At 48.1% G+C, this 13,593-nt stretch overlaps 5 protein-coding genes and 1 non-coding gene across 6 annotated transcripts; 2 read left to right on the forward strand and 4 right to left on the reverse strand.

Annotated features, from left to right (window-relative positions):
* Nucleotides 1-203: 203 nt before the first annotated feature.
* Nucleotides 204-2,822, reverse strand: FOBCDRAFT_244378 (uncharacterized protein; the record flags this gene model as incomplete). Its single annotated transcript, XM_031191444.3, has 6 exons — nt 204-267; nt 487-780; nt 831-1,145; nt 1,351-2,104; nt 2,160-2,387; nt 2,438-2,822. The coding sequence occupies 6 exons, from the start codon at nt 2,820-2,822 to the stop codon at nt 204-206; spliced, it is 2,040 nt and encodes a 679-aa protein (XP_031032675.3).
* A 1,648-nt stretch (nt 2,823-4,470) lies between these two features.
* FOBCDRAFT_t222 lies at nt 4,471-4,593 on the reverse strand. The gene has a single exon. It is a non-coding gene; the product is annotated as a tRNA-Lys (tRNA).
* Nucleotides 4,594-5,293: 700 nt separating this feature from the next.
* FOBCDRAFT_232595 (uncharacterized protein) lies at nt 5,294-5,807 on the forward strand. Its single transcript, XM_054707150.2, has one exon. It carries the CDS (start codon nt 5,325-5,327, stop codon nt 5,589-5,591), a length of 267 nt encoding a protein of 88 aa, XP_054563125.1. The 5' UTR covers nt 5,294-5,324; the 3' UTR covers nt 5,592-5,807.
* Nucleotides 5,808-6,140: 333 nt separating this feature from the next.
* Nucleotides 6,141-7,220, reverse strand: FOBCDRAFT_285452 (peptidase family S66; the record flags this gene model as incomplete). Its single annotated transcript, XM_031191445.2, has 1 exon — nt 6,141-7,220. One exon carries the CDS (start codon nt 7,218-7,220, stop codon nt 6,141-6,143), a length of 1,080 nt encoding a protein of 359 aa, XP_031032676.1.
* A 218-nt stretch (nt 7,221-7,438) lies between these two features.
* Nucleotides 7,439-11,298, reverse strand: FOBCDRAFT_169450 (uncharacterized protein). Its single transcript, XM_059608445.1, has 4 exons — nt 10,998-11,298; nt 10,688-10,945; nt 10,388-10,634; nt 7,439-9,870 (listed from the first exon to the last, which is right to left on the reverse strand). Exons 1-4 carry the CDS (start codon nt 11,179-11,181, stop codon nt 7,647-7,649), a joined length of 2,913 nt encoding a protein of 970 aa, XP_059466010.1. The 5' UTR covers nt 11,182-11,298; the 3' UTR covers nt 7,439-7,646.
* Nucleotides 11,299-11,430: 132 nt separating this feature from the next.
* On the forward strand, nt 11,431-13,572 carry FOBCDRAFT_323674 (CoA-transferase family III domain-containing protein). Its single transcript, XM_031191448.3, has 4 exons — nt 11,431-12,037; nt 12,094-12,392; nt 12,440-12,940; nt 12,994-13,572. Exons 1-4 carry the CDS (start codon nt 11,665-11,667, stop codon nt 13,516-13,518), a joined length of 1,698 nt encoding a protein of 565 aa, XP_031032679.2. The 5' UTR covers nt 11,431-11,664; the 3' UTR covers nt 13,519-13,572.
* The last annotated feature ends 21 nt before the right edge of the window (nt 13,573-13,593 follow it).

The following is a 13,593-nucleotide window of genomic DNA, read 5'->3' on the forward strand; positions in this document are numbered from 1 at the left end:
GCCTGTCAGATTCCGATAGCTTTCGGGCTGCGGAGTTTCCGTCGGGCCAACAAAACTTGGATGTGCAAGATGACGTGAGTCAGCTTTTAATACCCAATAAGCATAATACAGATTTTTTATCTAGCTAAATTGAGATCTTATCGCAGGTTCAATGACGTTTGCCCCGTCCGAAAGACCGTTTTTGTACAAAGTTACGAGCTTCTCTACTTGCTAGACAACGCTGTGTTCTTATAAATCAACTCGTCAAATATGACCATCTCTTCAAACCTACCAGCCATTGAATGGATCTGCGCTTCGGCGACTCTCTCAGACACGAAATCAAATATGAAGCTCGTGAAAGCCTCCTCAGGAGTAGTATGATGCTCCCCAGTCTGATCAACTCCTCGCAACAGGTTCTGAGCTTCCCCCGCCGCAATGGCATCTTTTTGCATGGCCATGGATAGAAAAGCTTTCGCAACATCGCGGAACATGGGATAGGAAAAGTACAGGTCTTGCCAGCAGCGCACACATAGGTAGAAATAGTGTCGCCATGATGGGCCCTGCAGATCTTCTAGCATCGCGAGGCTGAGCGTGGGTGGTGCGGCATTGAAGAATGTCGTGTAAGCAGATTGAGGATACTTCGCATAGAAGCAAAACACCAATTCTTTCAGTTGATTCATCGAAGCAGCGTATAATGCTTTGGGGTGACTGTCTGGAGATGTCAGTGTCATCAATCGGCTTGACCGTGGCAGGGTGATGAATGGGCGGAATATTATCGTCACAACGACGTGAAAAAGGGTACTGCCAGATGATTAGATAAGTTCTTCTGGATTGTCTACTGCATGACTTACTGGAAGATGATACTCTCGTATGGGCAGTCCTCTACTCTCTTCATGCCATCGTCAAGGCCGTCAACCCATACCAATAATTTCTGATACTTTAATTCAGCAAATGACAGCGGGACACGTTCCGAAATTAGTGCCTTAGCAAAGTTGTAAACACCCAGAACTTCCTGGGCAATCATCCAGAGTCGACAAGCACTCGAGAACGTATTACCACGGAAGGAACGTGATACGCTGGAAGCTGCACCGTTTCTGGGGTCTCCGGGTATGGGTAAAGTTGGCAGGAATGGGTTTTGCGTATGCTGATAGTATACAACGTGAATTCTAGTTAAACAGAAGAGCCGGGGTAAGTCTGCTTCCCGCTTATGGATAGGTACGTCAGCCAGTTGTATACCCCCAAGCGATTTTCGAGCAGTGTTATAGATACACAAAACGGTTACTTATTAATACCTAATTACTTGGTTCTAAATTTCTTCACTTTTGATACCATCCACTGCCTACAGCCTTTGTCTTGGCAGGGCCAACGTACTTCTTCTCGTACGCGGCGAACTTCTTACTCGCCGAAGATCCCTTGGCATCGGGGAAGTCGACCTTACAGCCCAAAGCCTTGTATCCGGGAACAAGTGCATCCGAAACACCATTGAGAATCGACTGCAAGAGCCTGACAGAGTTGAACAGCTCGGCAGGAAAGTTGGCGAAAATTGCATTGTACAGGAAGCAGCTCAAACCTTGAGGATCCTTGGGCAAGTCAAGTGGACCAACAACCCAACTACCATCAGCGCCAGATCCTCCTAGTGCTGGCTGAGCGTAAAGGTAGACATCAAGAATCCCACCAACAGCCTCAGGGATAGTCATAGGTGTAGCGCGTCGATACCAGCCTTGCTCAGGAATGCGCTCAGGAACATGGGTGTATTCAAGGTCCTTATCCTTCCAAGCGTTCTTGCGCTTTGGCTTGGCGCCGTAGAAAGAGGTGATGGAAGCTTCATTGGCAATACCGCCAGCTCCAATGGTTCCATTGGAGAAGAAGCCAGGAACGAAATAGTACGCGCCCATGACAACTGCGGCGCTAGGAAGATTGAAGTAAAACTGCTTATTGGCGGCCTTAGAATCTCTGTATCTGTTCTTGAAATGTTCTTTGATCGCATCGACGTTGTAAGTGCCGTCACCCTTGGCAAGAGCCTGCTGGTGCATCTGCTTGAAAAGTTCTGACTTGAATGAAATATTATCTCCGTTGAGGTAGAAATCTTCACGTGTAGCAGACGCATCGCCTTCGTTGAACTTTCCTGCCCAGATTATTAGTGACTGTCATAGTGTATGGTCTTGAGATTGATCACTTACCATGTCCAGCGATACCAGATGGCTTGCCAAAGATCTTGTTCAGAGCACCATTCAGAAGCCCGACACGGTTATCAGGACCTCCGATGCTCATCTTCTGAGACAGAAGATCGCCACCGTCGACAGCACCACCGACAGCAAGGAGAGCAGAAAGATCTGCGCCCATGTTGAATAGTTTTGCAGTGCCAGCTTGGATCTGGCCGATCGTAGCGATACCGTTTCGGGGAATATCTATTAATTGTCAGCTGCCTGTTCGCTAGTCCTTCGATTCTTCAGCTTACATCCATGATTGGCCAAAGTGTTGAGACCAGGGCAAGGGCCTCGCTGGTCAGTTTTACCAGGAGCCTTGAACGGGTGAGAAGATTCAGGGAACTTCTGAAGACCCGTGACAGCTTTATTGGTAGGAATCAGGCCCAAGACATTGTCGACGACAGCCTCAACAGTGCCTCCGAGCAAGGACACAACGCCACCCACGACGCCAGTCTTGAGCTGTCGAGGCTCATGGCTCTTCTCTGCTTGGTCGACTTGGTGCTCTTTTAAGCGTCGGTCAATCTCTGCACGAGCTTCCGGGTGGTTGAGCAGCGCATCTAATCCCTCCGGTGCTAACCAGGGGAAAGAAAGAGCCGAGGGGGCGCAAAGCGCGGCAACGACAACAGAGAAACGCATGTTGATAACCCGATGTCAATGGCTTTCCGAGTCAGGTACCTTCTGAATGCATTCAGGATATCAAGAATAGAGCATGGACATTATATAGGCATTTTTGATATCCACTTATGGGTTTCTCACTCGATATGCGTCTTGAGAATGCTATGATGGTATCTGACGTACTCGAAAACATGATGAAAGGCTTGACAAGAATCAGACAACGCCTCTCTATAGAGGGATAATGAGTACGTTTGCTGGCCGTTCTGCCATTGTACATACGACTGGCTGTTGCAAGGGACACTAAAGTCAAACTATCGATTTCCTAGGTCTATTTTGGTAATACGCCCTGGCGAGGTTCATAAATAGGGTAACGGTCTCCGGTTGAGCCATGTCGATCATAATGAGAATGTGGAGGATTTCAAAGCTCTCCTGATTATTGGTCCCAGACGATGATGATGGGGAACGGGCCGAAATGTTTCCTTCCTGCAAGTGCAGGGGATATGGCCCAGATTTTCCTGTCTTGAGCTGAGAAACACGCCAAGAAGAGACAGAATGACGATCTGATCATGGCCTTGTAAATCTGAGAACCGATTCCTTGGCTGAGGCTCAAACGTGGGTTCGATGATTGGGGCAAAGGTGACAAATAACAGTTCCAACGTGCTCGGCTCCAGCCAAGACAGTATTATCATTAGCGCGGAGTCGACTAGCTCTCCCTTGTAGCGGCGATTCTGTGATAGGATTTTATTGTTTCTGACGAGAAGGTTTATCATGACTGGAATTCTTCTTGTAGCCCGTCATATTCTGCTGCGAGAAGTTCTAACACTATATCATATTGCTCCGTGGGGTACTTCATCTGAACCTGAAAATCTCACATCCAAATGCTGGCTACGGCTCCGCTCCTCGGATATTGGCAGATCCGTTCTGAAGGTTCCTTGCTTTGCTTCTAATTAGCCTTGATGGGGTCCGATGCAGCTACGGAGCTTGACGTTGATATGTGATCATCTTGACGTTGAGTTAGACCGACGCTAGTGCTCATATACTTGGCCGAGGAACGGGGTTGCTATTAAGCTAAGGCTTTACGGTTATGCCTTTTTCTACGCTCTAACTTTTCACTTGGAATCGATCTTCAAGTGCTATGTCGAATATTTATCGACTTGCTTGGCTCTTGTAGTAACCTGCTGTACCCAAGCAGATGATTTAAAGCTATCTTGCAACCTTTTGCTAGGCTGATACAGGCCTATAACATATTTTGTATTGAAACATTCCAAGCAGTTTAACTCTCCTTCTAGTGCCTCGCGATCTAATACCACGGCTAGCTTTAACTTCCACACGGATTCAACACTGCCAAGGCGCTCAATACCACCGTTGGTCGTGATATAATCGATCAACGCTGCTAGACCGTTGCCAAGACATAGGCGGTAAGAGCCTTATTAGGCTTTCCTATGAGTCCTAACTGTTATATTAGTTGTCGAAAAGTAATGATCTTTTTATTACATGACTTAAATGGAAGCTCTTATCTTCCAGCAGCAATTGCATTATCTCAATATATTGTAGGAAAATTGGCTGCAGGGGAGTTTATATGTTGGGCAAAATGTGGTATCAAAAATTCAGAGAACAGATCAGGAACCAAAGACCAATAATAAGAAAATCCAAAAAAAGAAATGCTTCGTAGCAGCTACTGGTTTCGATCCAGTGACCTCCGGGTTATGAGCCCGGCTGGGATGAGTTAGTACGAATTTTGAGTTTTCACTGTGGAGAAGAACATACCGCGCTTCCACTGCGCCAAGCTGCTTTGCTTGAGCTTATGTAATAACCGATCATTGAAACTTGATTATATACTCCGTACATTTTAGCTGGCCTCCCTTATGGTAATCAATTGCTTCTTGCTCAACATAATGACATACAGTGTATTTGTGTTTTAACAACGAAAACCCCCGTTCCTCAACCTGATTAAATCTTACCGTTGCACTATTCTTTTCTGGCTTTCTCAGTTCACTCTCAAGGTACAAGTGACCTACTGCGACATCCTGATGTTCAGGACTGGGCTATTTTTATACAGGCGCAGAGTTACAAGACCTTTTACCCGAGGAAGCCAACCGACCTTGATAAGTGTCTCCCTCCCTCCCTCCGGGAATCAATGAACTTGTTTCGGAATCACCGGATCAAAATACAATTCTATTGGAGATGAGTCATTTCGTATTGCAACTTGGCGGCTTCTTTCATGTCTCACAAAACTGCATCACCCGTTTCAAGGCAGATTTCTTGTTGATGGTCTCACAAGATTGGCTCGGATTCGCCCCACATGTCTAGCGCTGACAGCTCGTCAATCAAACCGTGCAAGGGACCAGCGGGTCTCTAATATTCTCCGAGCCTCGCATGTAAGTATAATAACCGCCAAAATTAACGCTTCGAAAGAACAGATAACAGTACTCACCTTCTTTGAAATGCCTGTTTTGTCGATATCGAATCAGTTCCTTGTTGTTGCATTAAATTCTCGCTCTAGTAAATTGCATTGTCGCCAACATGCAGCAAGTTAGAAACTCCACCCTCTCAAGGGCTCTTTTCAACGTCTGGATAAGCATTTGGACTCTCATTGTACTTTCGATATTCGCTCTCGCATGCCTTGTTCAAGCAGGCACCATCAACATGCCAGATTGGACCAAAGATCTTCGTAAATTCGACGATGAAGAATGGGCTCAATATTCAGCCATATTGATCATATCAATCTGCGTTCTCTTCGTCTTAACAATGGTCACTGGGATAGCTGCCCTTCGAGCCGATGGATATTAAACCTACTCGAACGGAAGTGCGAATCCTTGGCTGTAAAATACACTCCCCATGAAGGCTAAGAAGAAGGTTGTCTCGACAAATAAGGAGGTCCATCAACTTCGACAGCAACTAGCTCGACAAGAGTCACATTGCAAAGCCCTACCTTCTAAGACTCATTCCTGTTCCCTGAGTCGCCCGAGACGCACATCGTCGTCAGAGAATGCTGTGCCGCGCCGAACCTTTTACACAGACGGGTATCTGACAAGAGACTCCCGACCCTGCAGAAGATGACATTTGTTTCTTCGCTGGCCATGTGTGGCAACTCAGCTACCCATATGTCCTTCTGACGACAGGTGGACGCACGGCTACCCTCAAGATATGATGGAAATGGAGGCCCAGCAAACAAAGAACACGTTGGCGTCCCGCTCGATTGATCATGGCAGAAGGGGGAACCTGGTGGTACGGTATTGGAGAGTTGAGTTGAAGTGAAACGATGGAGCGTAGTCTACCCTTAGATACCATGGAACATTGCGTGCAGCTTAATCGTATTATACTATTCAACCCCTTCCGCTACTCAACCCCAGATTCCAAAACAGCAAAAGTATCAGTCTCAGAATCAAGCTCAGCCAAGGCATCATACGGCAGCGTAATCATTGGTGTCGTATGCCCAATGTCCACATTGAATAGAATCGGGAAGTTCTTTGAAGCAAGCCGTCCCTCACAGAATAGTCCCTTGATGATGCTGGCATAAACCTCTCGCTCCTCAGCAGAATCATATCCATAAGGTCGTCCTACAACCAGTCCTGCAGCGTCTTCGAAGACACCGTGAGCTATCAAGTCTGCAAACGCTGCCTGAACTCGGTGAGGAGGGTTTCCACCAGAGCCGTCCTCGTTTGTAGCTGTTTCGAGGAAGACGATTCGGCCACGCCAGTCAGGAACAATGGCTGAAACTCCCGATAAGCGGGCGACTACGGTGAGGCAACCACCGAACAATCGACCCTGAGCCTTTCCATGTCGCAGCCATTGCCAGTCGGTTGTCTTCACAACCTCTGGTGGCTCTGTCGATTCTGGTGTCGCAAAGAAGGGCGCTCCTCTTGGTGCGTAAAACTTGGATCGGGGAATCTGTCCGAGTGGTTCTGGAGATGCAATCGCTCGAAGCAAATTATCGACACAGAAGGCAAGAGGGGTATCTTTATCGTTGACATCATTCGCTTCCCCGATCTCGGGTACAGCACCAGGACCATAGAAAGTCCTGAGACCCGTTAAACCAAACAAGAACCAGTGCAAGCCCGAGATGTCGGAATAGCCCACCACGATCTTTGGGTTTGCACGAATGGTCTCGTGAAGTTCTTTGTCCGCAATCAGAGCTGGAAGAAGCTCTGTGAAGGTTGTGCCGCCAATGGTAGTGATGATGGCGGAAATGCTGGGATCTGAGAAAGCGGCTCGGATCTCGGAGAGCCGATTATCAATGCATGACTGAATGCCCTTATCTTCACTGAAGAAAGTCTGCACTTGATATCCTTTGTTTGTGAGAAGAGCAGAGGCCCGGTCTACGACTGCTGGAAGCGTGGCGTTGATACGCTCTGATGGTGATATGAATGCGATTCTGTCACCAGGCTTTAGGTGTTTCGCTCGAATTGGTGAAGGCATGCTGGGTGTTGAACGAATTTGCCTTGGCGCTATCTAAAAATGGAATCGACCTCAAAAGGATATGCGATGTTTCAATGTTTCGAGTGATGTTGGTTGATCTTGTATCGCGTCAGATCCAGTGAGGGGTCAATGGCGGATTTTAATATCTCCACTGACGACCCTGCGTTACGTTATGTTATAAATTATGTTGTGATATCGAACATCACCGGGTCAGCTTACCTTATTCAATCCAGTCTGAAAAGGGAAAATGTGTGTAATCGTCATATTTCGTGAGGCCTAGATTGCCATCGCGCCCTTCAAGCGACAAACGAGTAACAAAAGTTCCACCATTCGCCATTTTCGCTAATGCCCATAAGACGATTATCCTTGTTCGCTTGCTCAATTTGGTTACTCTGGTCCACAGATGAGTCCCTTCGGATATCCGTTTCATTCTTGATTATTAACACCGTTGGCCATCATTTCGTCACCCATTATTTGCGTATCGACGATAGGAAATAGAGACATAGTCGTATCAAAAGAATCGAACCAAAGCATGTTCGGTGAAATACCCAGAAAAGCGTCCGCTGAAATATCAACGTCAATCCCTGTCTGCTCTCCGCCCTCCATCAAAAACCCTTGCTGCTCCTCGGTCATCTCGTTCGCTACCTGGCCCGGTCTGGGCGTTTGCGGTTGCGTTTGTATCCCATCCGTTGAACCGATTCGAGAGTTACCTTCTGGTTGCTGAGAATTCCGCAATGGCGACTTCCCGATTGTGTGAATACTCCCGAAGAGACCGTTGACGAGGTGCCGTTGACGTTCCATTCGTAACCTTGCTCGGTTATCCATGTATATGTCGCATGCATTCTGTAGGTGATCCAAGATCATAAGATGGCGCTTCGCCACAGCATCGTAACGACTGAAGCGGTCGAGAACGCCTCTCGCTGCATGGAGACTCTTCTCGAGCGGAAATGAGTTGTCGAAATCCCCAAAGATTGCTGCACCGAGGACGAGGCCAGATACAAACGCCGAATTGCCAACAATCGGTAAGCGTTTCGGTATGGTTCCAGTCCTGACGAGAGTCTGTAGCAGGTCCACTGTCCGCACTGCTGACTCGAGGCAGGAGTGGACAAGAACTTGATTCGATGACGAAGATCGCTTTGCAGTTCCTTGTGCGGACTGTTCATTGTCTTCGACGTGTTGAGATACCGCCTTATGTAGGAATGGAAGAGACAGGAGCATGACCGTCCAATGGCCAGTTAGTTTGAGGTGTATTAGCCCAATGTTTGGCTGCTCTTCGCCATTCTGGTCACGGATCAAGTCATCCTGCTCAATGCCATCAACCGCGAGACCCTCTCCACATTGTGCAGTCCACCGTCGAAGATGCTTGCTGATGCGTTCCAGTATCTCCGGAGATATCATTCTCTTTGCATAAACATCTGTAAGGATCAACTCGAAGATCATGGAGAGATCATTGCAAGCTGAATAGTTCTGAGGGTTTGTAGTATCTCTCAACTCGGATGTTGAGGGAGGCCGGCCCAATGATGCGCTCATGAACAGATCGAGAATTCGGATGCCTTTCCATAGCTGTTCTCTCGCACGACCCTCATTGGCAGAGAAGAGGGAAGCAATATCATGGCGATGAAGACCGATGGCATATGCAGCTCGAACTCCCATACCGAGATACATAAAAGCCGCGTTGCGGCGCGATGCACCTAAAAGATACATGGCGATGAGCACCAAAGCTTGAATGGTGACAATGCCCGGCTCTTCTATCAGGGTCTCCACTGTCAAGTACCGGGCATAGTTGAAGAAAGTCTCAGCCAGGTCATCTTTATCTTCTGGCCCTGTTTGCGCACCAATGGCAAAGACCAGATAGTATACCGAACTCGCAGGGTCAGCGATATCTTGGCCATCTTCAATCCACTTTCTTATGCCTTGGTCAAGTTCTTTTTGGTCGAAGAGAAGTAGTACACAATTGGCTGATTGCATGTACCATTTCACAAGATAATCGAGTTCCTGCTCAGACTGCCGTGGTGGTGGGTTCTGGGCACTCGACAGGATCCATCCTCGCCGTGTTTCAGGCGATGCTTCGACGATACCATGTCGCAATGGGTCATCAACAAGGGTACAATCTCCTATGCTACGTCGCACAATCCTCCTGATATTCTGAAGGAAAGATAGGGTTGCAGAGTCGCCTATGAACATGTATTCACCCCTCGTATCTTGAACAAGGCGCGACATGCGTGGAAGTCTTTCAGGTTGTGTATTCGAGAGCAGCTGTAGAGAAGAAGAGGTCCCGTCATCAACATACGCCTCATCCACCGACGTCAAACCCGATCTGTTACCGACGGTTATACTACCAGCAGGAGTGGTCTGCTCAGTGATATTACTGAGTCTATCGGGATCGGGACTTGGTAGGGATGACGCGAGGATGCGTCTTGCGCCATTGTTTGAGGCAGATTGAGACTCGTGGCACTCATGCCCGAGACCTCGCTTGATGCAGCGGGCGCAGGGTCTACGGCCATCGCATCTTTGTTTGCGACGTTTGCAGCTCTCGCAGGCCTCGGCGCATCGTCTTCTCTCGCAGTCTCGGACCCTCCTGGTAGGCATTTCGTCGTCGGTAGGTCGTGTGAGGTCCCTGGAACTGAGGGAGTGAGCCGCGGGCCGCGAGCTGTCGGATATGGCCAGGTCTTTATTGGTTACTTGGCCACGAGAATGGGGTAAGATTTGGTGACATTCCCGCTGACGTAAATTGGCGCACCGTTCACTATTACCGAGCTACCGATGGGAAGATCCCTGTAGCCGATGGTCACATTGAGGGGTCAACAGCACTGAATTCCTGCGTGGTCACTCTTGAGTCAGTGCTGAATAGGCTTGGTCACAAACAGCAAACACGTAGTCTGGCATTACAACAGAAGCAATCTTCAATGCACTCTCTTGTGATTGAAGTCGCGAAGAGATACATTTTGATACTGATTAATCTATATCTTATCTCAAACCCTTAACCCAATTTGGATAGGAACTCTTGTATTTTGGAACCAACTTCATCTGCTGCCTCAATACAGTGCCAATGACCAACTCCAGGCAAAATATGCATGCTCTTCGACGAGTCGCTGCAACCCCAACTAAAGTGAAAGTCAGCGCTGGTTGCTTCAATTAATTGACCTTACAGTGAAGTGAGTACTTACTCGCTTAGAATCTTTTGCGCATCCGGGATCGGGCTTGTTTTGTCCTCTTCACCAGAAAGAACAAGCACGGGGCATTTGATGTTTGCGTAGGGAGGCAATTCTGCTTGCGCAATGGCGTGACACAAGGCAATGTATCCCTCGGGCTCTTGCGATAGCAACAGAGCTCGAATGAATGCCTTTTGTGTCAAAGTTGCCTTGGAACCTGTCGCGGCAAAGGGAATAGTTTTGGCCATTGGCTCCATTCCTTCTAAACTCAATATTAATACCAGATCATACTCTTAGCACTTCAAATTGACTCACCTTTCTTGACTGTCCCTATGCGAGTATTGAAGATCTCGGCCATTGCAGGCTTTGGCAACACAGGCCCAATGAGGACTGCGCCGCGGAGGCTGCACTTCAGAGCGAGCTTTGGTACAATGATACCGCCCATGGAATGTCCAACGGCGACGGCATTTTCGGGTGGAATGCTTAATCCTTCCAGTAAAGCCTTAACATCACTCGCGATTGTGTCAAATGTAGGATCTTCAACCCCTTCTGACAACACAGAAAGGCCACTGCCTATTGATCTTCAGTATTTAATTCCTGCAAACAGAATAAAGCCAATACTGACCATAGACATCCAACGCAATCGATGAGTATCCTGCAGTCGCAAGCTGGTTCATGACAGGTATATAAAACGAATGAGATGACCCAAGGCCATGGATGAATACCAGTACTGGGCCATCTTTTGAGACTGTTTCAGCGTCCACTTGGGCGTAAAACAGCTTCTTGTTCTGAACTTTGATGAACGGCATATTGATCAGAAATTTTGACAGACTGAATGATAGAGTGACAGCGACCGATATAACAGCAGTGTGTTCTCTGTTGTCGATATACTATCTTCAACTCTCGAGGTCTCTCTCAAATGCCTCGATATGTTCTAGCGCGGGTCTTTACGGCTCACATCCAGCGTCGGAAGCCGGGCGAGAAACCATCGGCAAGGGTCACAGCCGACCTCCACCACTAAAATATGGGGTCTTCACAACAAACTCAATCACTGATGACACTATCTGTCGCGCATTATGGGTCATACATCGCCAAAAACCCATGAATCATAGGCAGTTATCACCCAGATATAGTGGGTTATCGCTTTAGTCCGAACTGCCGTCGGTTTCCGCCACTCAACGAATCGAGTTGTGTCACTGTATAAAGACTCCCTCTTAACAATCAACCTCTTGTAGATGCCCTCGGGTGGATGCCTTTTTTAAGCCAATAACCGATAAGTTCCTTCTGTCAACATGGGTAGCACTAACCAGCACGATTATTCCTCGGTTGAGGAGAGTAAGAGAATCTTTGACTACCTTTGCGGTCAGTTCGATGAGGTTGCTTTTCCAGCGGCTGTGAAGGAGCTCAAGGACAACATCGAGTTTACGTCAACTCGAGATGCGCCCTACTTTCCTATTCCATTCAAGGAGACGGAAACAACTGCTGCGCTTAAGGCGATAGAGGGTGCCGTTGCCAGTCTGCTAGCAAAGACCGTTGAAGGTGAATTACAACCGAAGAAGATCAATGTCGACTTGGAGAAGACTACAGCCTTCCTCTGCCAGGCTTATATGGCCAAAGTTGGTGGTCTTGGAAAGCTTGACCCTGGCGTCAAGGCTCTACTCAAAGGTACGTCTATACGCCACAACTGTTGGCTTTCAGGCCAAGGAACTAACGACCATAAGATACGGATTTGCTGCAGGCCCAGTCAAATCCTTACCGCCGCATGTCAGCCAACTTGTATGAGACTAAGAACGCTGGAGAGTATTATCACATTCATGGATCTCTAGAGGCTTCAACAACCCTCAAGATGATTGGTCTTGAACCTTTCAGACCAGACTTGCAAACACATGAGAGCATTGTCGATACCATCGAGCCTGCTGTTCGACAGTTCTCGATAGATGAGCTTGAGAGTATGAATGCTGCTCGTCGACAGGCTGGAGTTCCTGCTTTGAAGCACGAGGACTTTGTGAAAACTCAACATGTAAGTTGTAAATCTCATATACAAGGGCATATCTGACAAACAATCAGGGCAAAACAAATATGGCACTTCCGCCATGGTCTGTCGACAACCTTGAGTCCGAGACACCCAAGTGTCCCCTAACACCAAGCTCAGAGCACCCAAAGAGGATATTGTCAGGCATTAAGGTTCTTGAGCTCTGCCGTATCATTGCCGGACCTATTATCACCCGTATTCTCGGAGAGTATGGAGCCGATGTGCTCAAGATTACAAGTCCCAATCTGAGCGATGTTCCTTTCTTCCAGGTAGATGGCAACATGGGCAAGCACGCTGCAGAGCTAGACCTGAAGTCCTCTGAGGGAAGAGCTGAGTTTGAGAAGCTTCTCGCTGAAGCGGATGTCGTTGTCGATGGATACCGACCTGGCGCTCTGGAGAAGCTTGGATATGGCGCTACTACACTTACAAAACTTGCTAAGGAGCGTGGCAAGGGCTTTGTGTATGTCAATGAGAACTGCTTTGGCTACGAGGGAGAGTGGGCTGGACGACCTGGGTGGCAACAGATTGCTGATTGTGTAAGTGCCTTGATCTACAGCTGCAGGGGAGATCGAACTAACCCGATTGATAGGTCAGTGGCATCGCGTGGGAGCAGGGTCGTTTCATGGGCTTGTCAGAACCCGTCGTCCCTCCTTTTCCCATTTCGGACTACGGAACAGGATGCATTGGTGCCATCACAGCCCTGCTAGGTCTCTATCATCGCGCCACCCGTGGCGGATCATGGCATGGAAAGGCTTCACTTCTTCACTACGACTTGCTCCTCTTCAAGGTTGGGCAGTATCCTGAAGAAGTAAAGGAGAGATTGAGGAAAAATATCGGACCTGATTTCCTCGCCCTGCGACATGCGCACAGCGTGGATCAGATCTCAGGAACGGCATTATTGAGGATGCGACAGGTTTTCCCTGAGCTCTTCACTGGGGACAAATACGTCGAGAAGTGGTACTCTAACGCTTATAAGGCTGAGGTGGAGGCCGTACCGCCTGTTGTGGAAATTGAGGGTCTGGAAGTTGGGTTCAGGAGAGCAAGTCGGCCTAACGGCGCAGACAAGCCAACATGGGATTTTGGAGATGAGGCCGATCGCAAGCTGTCAAAGTAGTTTATCCCATTAAGTTTTAGCATTTTCCTAGCCAATTGATGCATGCATAGGTCATTCAAGATCTCCCCCTCTCTA

This window comes from Fusarium oxysporum, chromosome X (assembly GCF_013085055.1).
Source record: "Fusarium oxysporum Fo47 chromosome X, complete sequence".
Lineage (NCBI taxonomy): Eukaryota > Fungi > Ascomycota > Sordariomycetes > Hypocreales > Nectriaceae > Fusarium > Fusarium oxysporum.